The 14,173-nt window shown below is 37.1% G+C and overlaps 2 protein-coding genes across 2 annotated transcripts; both read right to left on the bottom strand.

The window, feature by feature from the left end:
• Positions 1–5,145: 5,145 nt before the first annotated feature.
• LOC114361043 (lipopolysaccharide-induced tumor necrosis factor-alpha factor homolog) lies at positions 5,146–7,562 on the bottom strand. Its single transcript, XM_028315960.1, has 3 exons — positions 7,432–7,562; positions 6,252–6,558; positions 5,146–5,736 (listed from the first exon to the last, which is right to left on the bottom strand). Exons 1-3 carry the CDS (start codon positions 7,454–7,456, stop codon positions 5,634–5,636), a joined length of 435 nt encoding a protein of 144 aa, XP_028171761.1. The 5' UTR covers positions 7,457–7,562; the 3' UTR covers positions 5,146–5,633.
• A 2,154-nt stretch (positions 7,563–9,716) lies between these two features.
• Positions 9,717–13,098, bottom strand: LOC114361045 (lipopolysaccharide-induced tumor necrosis factor-alpha factor homolog). Its single transcript, XM_028315962.1, has 3 exons — positions 12,980–13,098; positions 11,137–11,383; positions 9,717–10,362 (listed from the first exon to the last, which is right to left on the bottom strand). Exons 1-3 carry the CDS (start codon positions 12,996–12,998, stop codon positions 10,260–10,262), a joined length of 369 nt encoding a protein of 122 aa, XP_028171763.1. The 5' UTR covers positions 12,999–13,098; the 3' UTR covers positions 9,717–10,259.
• Between the last annotated feature and the right edge of the window lie 1,075 nt (positions 13,099–14,173).

Genomic DNA, 14,173 nt, shown 5'->3' on the forward strand with positions numbered 1-14,173 from the left:
AGTCCCGACCAAAGACTCACTGTTTGTTAGAGTTTTCTAAGGCTGGGCTGCATCATCTTACTTTAACTTTGACAAACGTCAGAAATATATAAAATTCCATACAAAAAGCACTGGTTAATGTTATTGTTACGGTTAAACAAGGTAGTGCAACTCAGCCTAAGTATAAAATACTATATTATTCGGCATGTGACGATGCACAGCATCTGGTGAGAGATGCGTCTACTTCCGGTGTAGTTTTTTACCGTTTTATACCTTAAATGACGTCATTTCCGCAATTATTTAATAGGAATTGATTTGACTTACTTCCGTTTGCCGCCATTTTAGTCACCTGGGGGCGAGCTTGCTCGGAGTTCTTCATAGCGTCTTTAACTTCCAAACTAGCAACATCGTAAGCAGAAACTCTGCTCAGATTTTTACTGAAATAAGTTATTTCTCAACGTTCTTATACTAAGTTTAAAATTAAAAAGTGCAATTGACCGCGCGTGTGTGACCGCGAACGACATGTACGTGATGGTGGTTGGCGCCAAAGGGGACGAGTGTCTTCCGGACGACGAGCAGGTGGACCCAGAGCGTCGGATACCAGAGAAACTCGGACCCCGGCGAGCATTTAGAACAAAACATGTTAATACCCTGAAATTAATCATGTTCTAATCTAGTTCTGTTACAGAAACTCGAAAACTTTCATCACATAGCGCCATTGGTAAGTAGTCACCAGGAGCTAATAAACAAGTCTCTCACCAGATGCTGTGCATCGTCACATGCCGAATAATAGTACAAGTTTTACAAAACAATAAAACTTGTATTATTGAGCAGAGACGATGCACAGCATCCCAAGAAGGCCTCCTGGTGAGCTCTCTATGAAGAACTCCGAGCAAGCTCGCCCCCAGGTGACTAAAATGGCGGCAAACGGAAGTAAGTCAAATCAATTCCTATTAAATAATTGCGGAAATGACGTCATTTAAGGTATAAAACGGTAAAAAACTACACCGGAAGTAGACGCATCTCTCACCAGATGCTGTGCATCGTCTCTGCTCAATAATACAAGTTTTATTGTTTTGTAAAACTTGTACTATTATTGTCTGCTATTGTTAAGATTTTGTTTCAAGAACTTACGTAACTTCTATGAAAACCTTCCTGCGTAAAAAATGTTCAAAGATAATAATTCTAATCTTTGAAGATTTTTATGCAAGGAGAGATATAGGTATATCTCTTATTCAATCATGTTAAACTTGCTCTTATTATTACTCTGCTTCTTATCTAATTCTTTGACTCATTCATCATCAATAAGAATTTATTCGTCTTATGCAAAACAATTGGGTGACTCATCCTAAGTACTTTTATTATCAACTACGTACTTATTGATCGGATATCGCTGCCCTAATCTGCTCTATCTATTGTAGTTCTATAAACAAATAAAAAATACAGGGTGTTAAGGTAAGGTCATATTATTAAATATTTCCTGAGATCAATTTATAGCTACTGCATGGTTATTATCAATTTATGTTACTTTTGTTATACTGCCCTTTAATGATCTTAAACTAAGCATAGAAGTGTTGCTAGGACCACTAACAATACTTACCCTGGGTTGCACCATCTTAATTTAACTATAACAAACGTCAACGTCATGGAGGCCAGGTCGCGTACCGAAAAACGCAGAGTGAGACATCCACCCACAAGGTGGACCGACGATATCATAAAGGTAGCAGGAAAACGCTGGACGGACGCAGGCCGCTACCAATTGATCATGGAAAGCATTGAGGGAGGCCTATGTTCAGCAGTGGACGTCCTATGGCTGAAATGATGATAATGAAACGTCAAAATTTTGTCAAACTTCATGCAAACAGCACCCGTTATCGTAATAGTTGCTTACTCAGCCTAACCTAGGAAGCCTGAACAAGGGGTGCGATGGTGAGCGACCTCCTCGTGGTGCACCCTGGGCAACGTCCGCGTGGTCTGTTCACGCGGGCGGCTAACTTCTCACCTGCGCGGCAGGTCTCGTCAACTCGGCGGGTCTGTCGGGCAACCCGTAACCCACAATTGAGTGGGCCGGGGGCCGTCGAGGCATTTGCCCGGGCCACGATGCAGGGGACATCTTTAAAAACCCCCACAGGTGGGGGCTGGCGGGGCGTTTGCCTGGGCCCATTCTTTGGAGGGCCGCTCTCGGTACTTCTCTGATCAGCAGAGCTGACCGAGCAGCGGCATAGAGCAGACCGTAACCCGCTACGGCGGGCCGGGGGTCCTGTTATACCAGGGCCGCGAGGAGAAAACCTCTATAAAAAACAACTGGAGGAGGGGACTCAACGGAAAAAAAAAACAACGGGAAGCCAGAGAGGCTTGCTCGTGAGCGAGCCTCTAGCCTGAGGCGGAGCTGCGGACGAATGTCCAACCAGGACAATAACTCGCGGCTCCGTTTCTTTGGGCTCTGGTGGAAACCGTCGGGTTTTAGTGGGTAGGCCCCGCCTTTAGTGGGTAGGTGGGGAGAGTCCCACATAACCCACTGGCCGTCCCCATAGACCAGTGGGTATGCGCAAAGCATTTACCGACGAAAAAAAAAAAAAAAAGGAAGCCTGAACAAGTTAAGCCTTTATATTACTACTATCATGATACTATCATTCCACTAAGGAAGTTTATTGTTATGCCAATAAAAAGGTACTTTAGTACTTTTGGTACCTTTGGTAAGTACGCCTTGTACAGAAATCTTATCTATGTATATTTACACTGTAAAGATAAATTACTTATCCCATTATCTAAAAATTATCATTAGGTGGAACAGCTCATATACTTGGTATTTGATTATAATTATGACTTATCAATCCAGCTATATGCAAACGTTTTCCTGCCTGATTGACCTGTCGGGAAAAACGCAAGTATTACCTTAAAATAATTGTTCAATTAGTAGTAGACTATGATTAAAAGTAGCTGACATAGCCCGACGGATTAGAAACCTGAAATGGCAATGGGCAGGGCACATAGTACCTACGCAGAACTGACGGCCGATGGGGCACGTACCGGAAAGCGTAGCGTAGGACATCCGCCCACAAGGATGCAGGCCGCTACCAACCGGTCATTATGAAAATAATTGGAGGAGGCCTATGTTCAGATGAAGATAATTAAATGCTATAACACTTTGAATAAAAGTGCTAGTTGGTACAACTTTATTTAAAAAGCCCAATGGCCAAGGCTTGGCTGGCACGCATTGTCAATTTTTCTACGGCTTTTCAATGTACGGTGGGATTTACTTATCATCAGATGACTCCTTTCACATAAATAGAACTATTGTTTCTGTGGTATACCTACAACTTTGCTTTAACTCTATTATTGTTCAGTTCAGTTATTTGGAACTCCTATTCTTCGATTCAATTCGTTGCGGGTTCCAAGACAGTAAGCTACCGGACTAAACCTTCACTGGTTGGGTTTCATTTGAGGCTAAGCTGTAGGTAGATCCTTGCTGTAAAGGAGTTACAGTGGTGGGAAAGTGTGGGCACGCATTTGTTGTTTGACTGGATTATGGGTATAATACCGTATAATGCATTACGGGTACATAATGACAGAACATAGCAACCTCTTTCTATGTTCTGTGCCCATAATGCAGTTGTTACGAACATCTCACTCAACATAATACAAAGAATCCTTTTTGTATTTAAAGGATGTCAACGATTTCAAAGTCACCCTGTAGTTACTAGAGACCATAAATAAGTTAATTCTAAGAAAAATATAATAAAAATTAAATCACGCCATTGTTTTAATCACTCACAGAAGTCTGGTTACGTTGGGATGGTACAACTAACGACTTTAATACTACTTCGAGCAGACGGAATTGCGGGCAATAGATGTCACTTTGTTTTTTGTACAAAGTAACAACAACGCTTCATTGTTAAGTTTTTTTCTGTTTCAGGAAGTGAGTAAGGTTTACAAGTAAGGTCAAGGCTGTTTGGTGGTCGATATAGTAAAGAATGTTATCTTTGGTAAATAATCCATTGTAATACCAACTTGGTGGACTTCTTTTTACTACTAAGCATAAAATATTCCATATCAAAGTAGGTAGGCAGGACAAATTTCCCTTCCCTTGATCCCTTGAACAAAACTAAAACAATATTGGTCCATCCGTTTGGGGGAAACCGACCACACTCATATAAAAATACAGCTGTTTTTCTTTTCGAGAATTTAAAAAGAATCTGTAATTAGAAATAACTTCTATCACACGTGGAATTGACTTACCTTTCCTTTACGTGATTCATCACTTCTAGTTCTGCACTAGAAATTCTTACTAGGTTCTAGAAATTACTCGGTTATTCTAGTTACTCATCAATGAATCATGCCATGCATCTACACATGTACATATTTCATCATCATCACCATCTCAGCCATAGGACGTCCACTGCTGAACATAGGCCTCCCCCAATGCTTTCCATGTTGCCCAGTTGGGAGCGGCCTGCGTCCAGCGCCTTCCTGCTACCTTTATGATGTCGTCGGTCCACCTTGTGGGTGGACGTCCCATGTATGTATGTCCCGTGGATGTACATATTTATTTTACCCTTAAGTGTGTGTGTTTCTATAATTCGAGTATGTAATTAATATGAGTGCTAACGTATTTGCGTTTACTAGATGGCTCTACTATTCTTTACTTACCTACTTGTCAATAAAGTAAGAACCATTTTTTCCCGGAAATGAGGGCTGAATGTTTTTTATACTTTTCTTTTTTCACTCCTCAATTTAATCATTCCATTAACAAAATGATTCCGTTTTTCTAGATTGATTTAGTACTTCTGTTTTGAATGCGGGTATTGTATCAGGCAATGAAGTGCTAGTTATCAACTAAAAAGCATGTTCTCAATAATTTATTTACTATGTTTATTATTTGATATCAAAATATTTACTTTATACAGTTACATAATATTATTTCTAGTAATCAGTTGACAGCATTAAAATATTACTCATACACTAATTAATAAGAATATCAACACAAGTTCATTTTCGAGATAAAATGAAATGAAACACATTCAATTTGTTATTTAAGTATTATAATATTTACAGATAAAACATGAAATCGTCATAATACAAATAAGCATAAAATATTATTAGTTAATAATATTTTATTACCTAGTTAGGTACCTATTAGGTACATTCTTAAAAATAAATAAGACATAAGCAGTTTACAATTTATTTAACATTTGTAGAGAGTTTACAAATCTCCAAACAAGACTCAAAGAACACTAATTCTCAATGTAAACTACAACAAAAATTGTCTTTAGTATCACATAAGATAGTCACTAACTATAGACCTTCATAAATTTAAACAATTTGGAGTCAAAATTCTAAGGCCGACCCCAAATAAAATGGGACAGGACAAGGCAAAGAAAAAGAAGTCAATATTCTCTAGCTCATCTAAAAGTCATAACCTATGTAACCTACTTAAAATAAATTGACTAATGATTCACACAGCACGAATCTAGCTCGGAGTTCTTACTACTGATACTGTATCTTCATCCTCAGATAAGTTATCAGTCTAAATAATCCGTGCCTTTTGCCATTGATATTACTTCTTAATTCGAATGGAAAAAAGGAAATATCAGTGCCAGATAGCAATTTTGATAAAATCGATTTCAAGAACTTAATTTAGATTAAATGATGATTTATCCTAAGTAAGATCCCAGGTATGCTTGGCAGTTTGGACAGTAGTGGTCAGCGTTCTGGCAGCTGTCCATGCAGTAAGGGATGCACACGCATGGCCATAATCTGAAAACAAAAGAAATAGGTACGTTAATAAAAAACTTATCCTTAATACACTCATACCTGCCAGGTTTTTACTGTAAATTATTAATGTGTCAGTTTAGGTAATTTAAACCAAATACACATCGCACTCAACCTTTATTTTTCTGATTAACCTGACCTGATGTCAGAACCTGATGTCAGGTCAGGTTGAATTTAACTAATGGCCCAACTGTACGTAACCTTGGCTATACAGGAGTTCCAATGGTGGAAGGAAAAGCAAAGGAACGGAAAGGCAAAGGAAAGGAACTCAGATAGTTCTACATTAAGATCATAATGGGTCCTCGATACCCTTACTAGTCAGTGTTTGTTCGTTTCAGCCAAATGACGTCCACTGCTGGACAAAGGCCTCCCCCAAGGTTTTCCACAATAAACGGTCCTGCGCTTGTCAGTATATTTACATCAAAAGTAAAATTACTTTGTATATTTCAAAGCTATTACATGTTTTTACATTCTATCAACGGTCAAAAGTCTCTGCTTACCCAAACACACACAGTAGAAGTGCGAACAGATGCGTCTTGGTGGTCGACTTATGTTTGACCACTGTCGTGATTTCCATGTTACAGCTTTTGCAGACCGCAGCACTGGGCTTAGACCCCATGGGGGTGACGGTTGATACCACGGTGACGGTGCCCGGGTAGACTGTGGTGGTGGTCACCATTGGAGGCGGTGGGTAGGACCCCTGGGGCGGCGGGTAGGCCCCCTGGGGTGGCGGGTAGAACCCTGGAGGCGGGCCTGGTGGGCCTTGCGGACCAGGGCCGGTGGTGTATGGCGGTGGGGCCGGAGTGGCTGAAATGATATTTTTTTCTGTTTTAATATTGTAAATACGAAACTTTATCTAACTATATATTTATCAGTTACATTCGGGCCAAAACCTTTTGATGACAAGCCCAAAAATCTCTATATCAATTCTATAACAGGCTTTTCAAGCCCATATCTTTATATCAACTCTATAACAGGCGTGATTTACGAAGGCAGAAACTACTAGTTTCTAAAATAAACCAAAAAATACACGAGAAAACATCCCAGCTATTATAATTTTGTTTCTTTGTTGCCTTGATATTCCTATTTTTTGACCCATATTAAAATTAAAAAGAAAACTAGCTACAGCAAACTTGCATCCCATTGTTGCCAAAAAAGATAATTTTAAGAAGATTATCATTATGTTAGTGATTACTTATGACGTAAATCTGACCATCATATAAGTAACTACTTATCAGTACAATAAGCTCTATTTTTCGGAATATCAATCACACAGTGATAGCTGTTATCATCTGCCAAAAGATTCGATAATACTGATAGTCGATTTTTCCATCGCGAATCGAGAACTGAAATATTTTTAGCACAAGCTCATATTTACGAGTCTGATTAGGTTACTTTACTAGCTATTCTGCTAATAATTAAAAAGTAAAGTATAAAATGTGCACACGACATGTTTCGTGTTAAAAATACTTATATGAATACTATTGTTCATGCATGTCAGGATTTTGAATAAGTATCTACTTAATTTCACGTTAATATCTATTCATAATACCTAACTATCTAACTGAATGTGTATTCTTAATAAAATAACTATTAACTAATTGGTGTTTTTTAATTTAAGTAGGTAAATGAAGACCACACCTCAAAATTTTATCAAAAATTAAAGATCTGTTTACTTACATTTCTCTCCTGAATATTGGTCCATGTTATTTATTTACTTTTTACGTTTTAGTTCGTATAAAATAAAAATATTTCCTTCCCTTCTATACAGTTCACTGTACAAGTCGGCGTTCACAACGATACTAGCTCAGTGTTGCACTAACCATTTATAGCAAACAGCACGTTTATCTATGAAAAAGGGCAACGATAAAAAAGAGCCAAGTTGGAGGTTTCTGCACGAATGTGTATATTTTTCTTGATTTTTAATGTTTGATTGAGATTACTGGTTTTATTTAACACAGAAGTTGCTGCGGTGGGAAGTTTCCACTGAGAATAAGAGGTAGGAATATAGTCCCTACTCCTTTATATTTTAAGTTGTGCATAAATCGTTCTAACGGACTATTACCCTTTCTTTTACTTCGCCGTAAACGGATAAATAAGTCGCATAATTAAACGTTTATTTGAAGAACTCACAAAGCTAAGGAAAGTATCATGATACATAGGTTGAAACAATCTAATATTTTAAGAGCTAAGTAATTTAATCATTTAATAATCTAATTCCTGACAAATGAAGTAAATACAAAAAGTTCGAGAACTTGGCTTCGTCTCTACACAAAATTATAAAAAGGTTAACTGCAAAAAATCCTCCAGATAAGGACAAATCCTATGACGTGGCGATTAGAAAACTATGACTGTACACTGTCGGCATTTTATTTTTGGATTTCATCAGATATTCAATTTCCCGCTGGGGGGGTGCACATTTCAGCCAAATACATTGATTAATGATTTAGTTACAAAAAAAAACATTGGCCTTAAGAGTTTGACTGATTATGATTTTGAATGTTTTAATTGGTCTGAGGTTGCACCTCACTTAAACTATAGCAAACGCCAAAACTCTGCCTAGCTATTTATAAATCCACCGGTTGTGGTTGTAGTTACGGTAAAGGTTGGGGTAATGATATGTTTTGATGACTTAATGTTTTTGTAACAGTTTTTTCTCTATCTAGTACATAAAATAAACTTGTATCTGAAATTAATATTTTGGCTGTAACCTGTTTTGCACGTCTTAAATAAATAAATAAATAACTACGTTATAAAAATAAGTAAAATAACTTAATATTATAATATTTTGCACTGAATTTGCACGCATTTCTAATCTAATCTAATAAATAATTATTAATACGAATGCCATGCCCGTTCATGCACCGCTCATTGTCAAGTTTTTTTATCTTATCAAAAAAATAAAAGTTTTACGATACCATTCACCTAAGGGCTTAAAGTTTCCAGATTATTTGTGAAAAATAGAAGATACCATGAGTCATCTAATTACCTTTTACAGAAAGAATGCTTATTTATAAAGGCCATAAATATGTCATTTTGTGACTCATTTTGATAGTAATCATAAATATTTAATCTTATCATAAAGATGTCACAATTTCACGATTACAAAATTAAGAATTAGTCACTCCTTTAGTCCTCTTATGTACTTTTGTAACAAAGCAACTCTGTTATCAAATGTAAGTAAAAAGGTAATTTAAATGAAAGAACACTTAAGTTACTGGATTATTTACCAATTAAATTACCGTTTCTGTATTTATGGGCAATTTCGCAAAAAAAATCTTACTTTTTTAATTTTAGGAACATGTAATTAAATCTTTAAACATAAAATTTTGTACCTTCTTTGTAACTAGATTGAGACAACATTTTTATACTATAAGTACAAACAAAAAGGTTGAAAATTCACAGCTGCATTTTTTTTTCAATGGGTTAAATGTCACTTCGGACAACTTGTTTTAAAAATTAAATCTTAGTTAAAAATATGGACAGGGCACATAACTAAAAGATAAATAAAATTAAAAACGGAAACCGTAAAAATATTCATAAATATTTATTTTCAAATAACAAAAAATCCATAATCGCAATACTATAAAATATATATTTTATAGCACTATTCATTATAAAATACGGTTTATTATTTACAAAAAACTTGGCTTGGCCATGGTCACATTTTGACATGAACAATGTTACTATCTTACAACACAATAGATAGATACAAAGAATACTTATTAACATTCAATATTAATATGCCTCATATAACAATACAATGATGATTTTTCGAGACATAATCTCAATATTGAACTATCTCCCTCTACCTCTTTGCCTACTTAAACGATTGTAAATGTTGACTCTATTTTATTTTGCTCACAATATTAAACATTAAACTAAACAACTTAGGCTGGGTTGCATCATCTTACTTTAACTATAACAAACGTCAAACATCTGTCAAACTTCATGTTATCGTTATAGTTACGGTTAGCCTAGGCGCAGACCACCGACTTTTAGTTGGCCGATAGTTGGGCCCGATTCTAATTTGTTTGTATGAAAAATCGGCCGATACCAAATTGGTGTAGTGCGCACTTTCAAACATCTCCATACTGATCAACAGCCCGACCCAACTATCGGGCAAGTAAAATTCGATGTCGACGCCTAGGCTTAACCGCAATACACACTGAGCCCGACGGGCCGCTGACAAAGCCCGGCGACATAACCCGGCGGCCTATATGAAAAGAATCATGTCGGCAACATGCGCCCGCGCGTGTTACCCGACAACATGTTGGCGGCTTGGGTACGCCTGCGCTCAATTGCCCGGCGACGTTTGACCTGTAGTGACGTGCTTGTATGCTGACTACCAAATAAATTTCTCATCTCAAGCCGCCGACATGCCGCCGACCAAATTCTCCGACTTGTAATAGTGAAGCCGCCAACTTGACCGCCGACAAAAAGACATAATATCGGCGGCCCGGCGGGCTCAATGTGTATTGCGCTTTACGAGTATAGTTATAGGTTATTTAAAATTTGTAGCTTCCAAGATACACGTTGCAGTTCGGGCAGTAGTGGTCGGCGTTGTTGCAGGAGCCGATGCAGTACGGGAGACAGGTGCACGGCCAGAAACTGGAAAATAAAGGATTAAGTGTAATACGAGAAAGATTCAACATCAAAAACATATATATTTTTTAAAGATTATTAGCAATTTGTATTACCCAAATTACTAATAGTCCCATTAGCCCTTCGTGTTAAGCTAAATAAGCTTGTGTTACAAGTGGGCTCACCACAATAGTCGAGCGGCGGTGGGATTCGAACCCGAGTTCCTCGGATATCGAGTCGGCCACTCCGACCCCTTCACCGTTCGGCTATCGTGGCTATGAATATTAGACTTGATTGTGGCTCCCAAAAGTTGTGACTCCTATCCTATCACAGTCTCGTTTGATAAAAAAATCTAGTTTTGATAAAAAAAAAGTTTTAATTTAAAGTTTGTTATTAACAAACTATCACGCAAATTGCATATGATCACTGATAAAACGTTTTGAATTGCACGTTAAGTAGGTACCTATTACGTGCACATTTTGTTTACGTGTTTTTTATTATGTTGTTATTTAAGATAACCGGTGCACGCCTGTGCTAAGACACAATTTTTATTTTAAACAGCTCGTCTAGTTTATATTGTACGAGTATAGTAACTAATAAATATCGTTGTGAAAAATACCTTAAGACGGGCTTATTGACCAAAATGAAAGAGGTACCTACTACTAGAGGTACTACTAATGTAATAAAAATACCTAAAAAATCTTGTACTCGTCGTGCTCTACTTTTGGTAATTTTTCAAAATTGTCATAAATAAAGGATCTCCTAATTTCATCAAAATTAAAAAACAAGGCATATACTCACATGAATAAACATAAGCAAGCAGCTATAAGATGTGTCCTGACCGACGGACTGCTCTCAACCCTGGTGACGATTTGGGCCTGGCAGCTGGGGCAGTTGAGTATCGTGGGCTGGGAGCCCACGGCTGGGCCTGGGGTGATGATGACAGCCGGCATCATGGCGGGCGCCGGGGCTGTGGTGATGACCGTTGTGGTGCCGTGCACCATCGGCCGGTCTGAGTATGGTGGTGGAGGAGCATAGGCTGGTGGCTCTGGAATTAACAAAAGATGATTAAGCTTTGTTTTAAGTAAATAATTGTCGTAAACTAGCTTTTGCCCGCAGCTTCGCCCGCGTGAAATTTTGTCAGTCACAGAAAAAATTTAGCGCGTGCGTTTCCGTTTCAAAACCGGGATAAAAAGTATCCTATATACCAGGGGTGGCCAACCGGACGAAGTCCACCAGTCGATCGTGGGAAGGCAAAAAATACTATACATGATTGTGTACTAAACTATGCTGTTCCATTTAAGATTTCAAGAAGTATGTAAGTATTAGATCGCCGAGGGTTTCGTTAGTAAACAGCACCTAGATCTTATGTCTAATCAAGTTGGCCACCCCTGCTATATACTTATCCGGGGCTCAAACTATTCACGATATCAAATTTCATCAAAATAAATTCAGTGGTTTATGCGTGAAAGAGTAAGAGACACAGAGTTACTTTCGTATAATATTCAAGTAGAGATGTACCCCATCATCCTCATTACACAATTTTTGTATAATACATATTTTCTCGCAGAACAGTCAGTCAGCATTATAGCTAAGTGTCCTCCAATTACTTTCTAGTTAGGCAAAGTTATAACATTAAATTACTAAATATCTCATAGGTGCACAGTAGGTACCTACACTGCACAAGTTAATGATACATGGCCTTAGAAATGAAGCGTTTAATACATACCTATTCATTTTCAGATAATTTCTTTCCACATAAAAATAAATAATAAGTAAATAATTAAAACGATCAAGCACAATTTTTTCAGAGAGATTAAATTGGCAGAAAACACACTTATCTCTGTTTTCTTCAAGATAATAATGATAAAGTTCTATTAAAATATGATTTCTGAAATCCAACGAGTACCTACTGATTATTGTTTAGCACGTTTTTTATAAGAAGATAAACACAATGTAACGAAATGATGTAATAAGTCGTCAGCATTTGAATGAGTGTTCACTACATGAGAATTAGCAATGTTTATTATTATTCTACTACACAGAACCTTACAAAAAAGTTAAAAAAAAACATTAATTATAATATCGTAGCGTATCGTCACAAGTACTTTGTGGTATCGTCGAATAAGATCTCGATTTCATTTCTTTGTCTGAATAAACTAATACGATCCTAAAAATATCAACGTATTGATTTTGTTTAACTAATCGATTTATTTACGTTTCAGTAACTAACGAGAGGTGAAGTATGAGTAAATGGTGTCCTTATGGGTTCTATAATAGGTAGGTAGGTTGGTGTATGTAAACAAGGAGCGATCAATAACTAAGGCTGGTTGCACCACCTAACTTTGACGTTAATTATGACGATAACCGGTGTTTTTTTGTATAGAATTTGACAGATTTTTGACGATTGTCAAAGTTAAAGTAAGATGGTGCAACCCACCCTAAATGTTCACAAAGTCAAGAGTCAAGTCTCATTTGACTTTCTATGGGAAAGGATAGTGCAGTAGACTCGAAAGACTATTCACGATGAATAATGCGTTATCGCCTATCAGAAAGGATGTTAGTTATCCAGCCTTCTCTTTATGATTACAGGAATAATTCCAGTATTCCAAAACGCCTAAATATTATAAAAAAATCAACTTACGTCCTTGGTGGGACTGCATGTTTACCAAATTACAACTTGCACAATACACAAAAGAATATTTTTTTTCACCAACACGACAAGCACCCACAGATGTACACCAATAAGTTGGCAGTGTTATCGTGGCGATAAGCGTTTGCGTTTGTCTGATAACAGGTACAGCCAAGGTTTTGCTATAGAAGACATATTATCTAAATTCTCACTGTGGCTTAGATTTTTACAACCGCCTGATCCGATATTATAACATTCTTAAGGAAACGCACGAGCAAAAGGTGGTTTGGCTCCTCTTGGAAACTCATGGATTAACATGAAGTGAACTTATTATTATAATATTTAGGCTGGATTGCACCATCTTACTTTTACTTAAACTAACGTCAAAAGTCCATACAAAAATATCTGTTATAGTCACGATTAAAATTCGATGATGCAACTCAGCCTTAAACTCTTGTGAAATCTTCTTACATTTCCTAGTTTTAAAATTATTTTCTGTCGTCTGTGTAAAAATCCTTGGGGGAGGCCTTTGTCCAACTGTGGACGTCACTTGGCTGAAACGAACGAACCTACCTAACCTAGCCTACTTACCTGTATTCTATGTGCTTAATTAATAAAAACAAAATAACCATATAACGAACTATGAATTAACCTAGTTGCACAAAATGCATTTTGTATGTCTCTTGGCAGAAGAAACTGATAACAGTTTTCTGTTATTATTAATGTTATCTTGGGTATTACGGTGAGGTAAATCTGTTTTTGCCTCAGCACTCAGTATCAGCATCTTTTACTTATCTAATAAGCCTTATTACCCAACACAAATACATATTTACAGGTATTTAATTCTAGTTACATAATTCTTATTTGTTTGCATGCAGCATCCAGGGGGTGGAAGGTTCTTGATCGTGGTAACCTTTTTTCTCCAACGGTTGCCACTGCTGGCTTTCTCGAAAGATGCCGATTAGGTATTTGATTTCTAGCTCTAACTAGAAGTAACTTTTGGGATCTTTTATGACTGTAAGAAACCAAATAGACCATGATTTCGAAAGTATTATTTAAAGTTACTTAACAATTTTATTGCTTGTAAAACATCCAGAGATTTTGAATTATAAATACCTAGGTAGGTATTACCCACCATATCTATAAAATGGGATAAACCAAGGTAAGAAACCAAGTAGACCATGATTTCGACATTACTATTTAAAC

Source organism: Ostrinia furnacalis, unplaced genomic scaffold (assembly GCF_004193835.3).
Source record: "Ostrinia furnacalis isolate ACB-3 unplaced genomic scaffold, ASM419383v2 OfSCF5395, whole genome shotgun sequence".
NCBI lineage: Eukaryota > Metazoa > Arthropoda > Insecta > Lepidoptera > Crambidae > Ostrinia > Ostrinia furnacalis.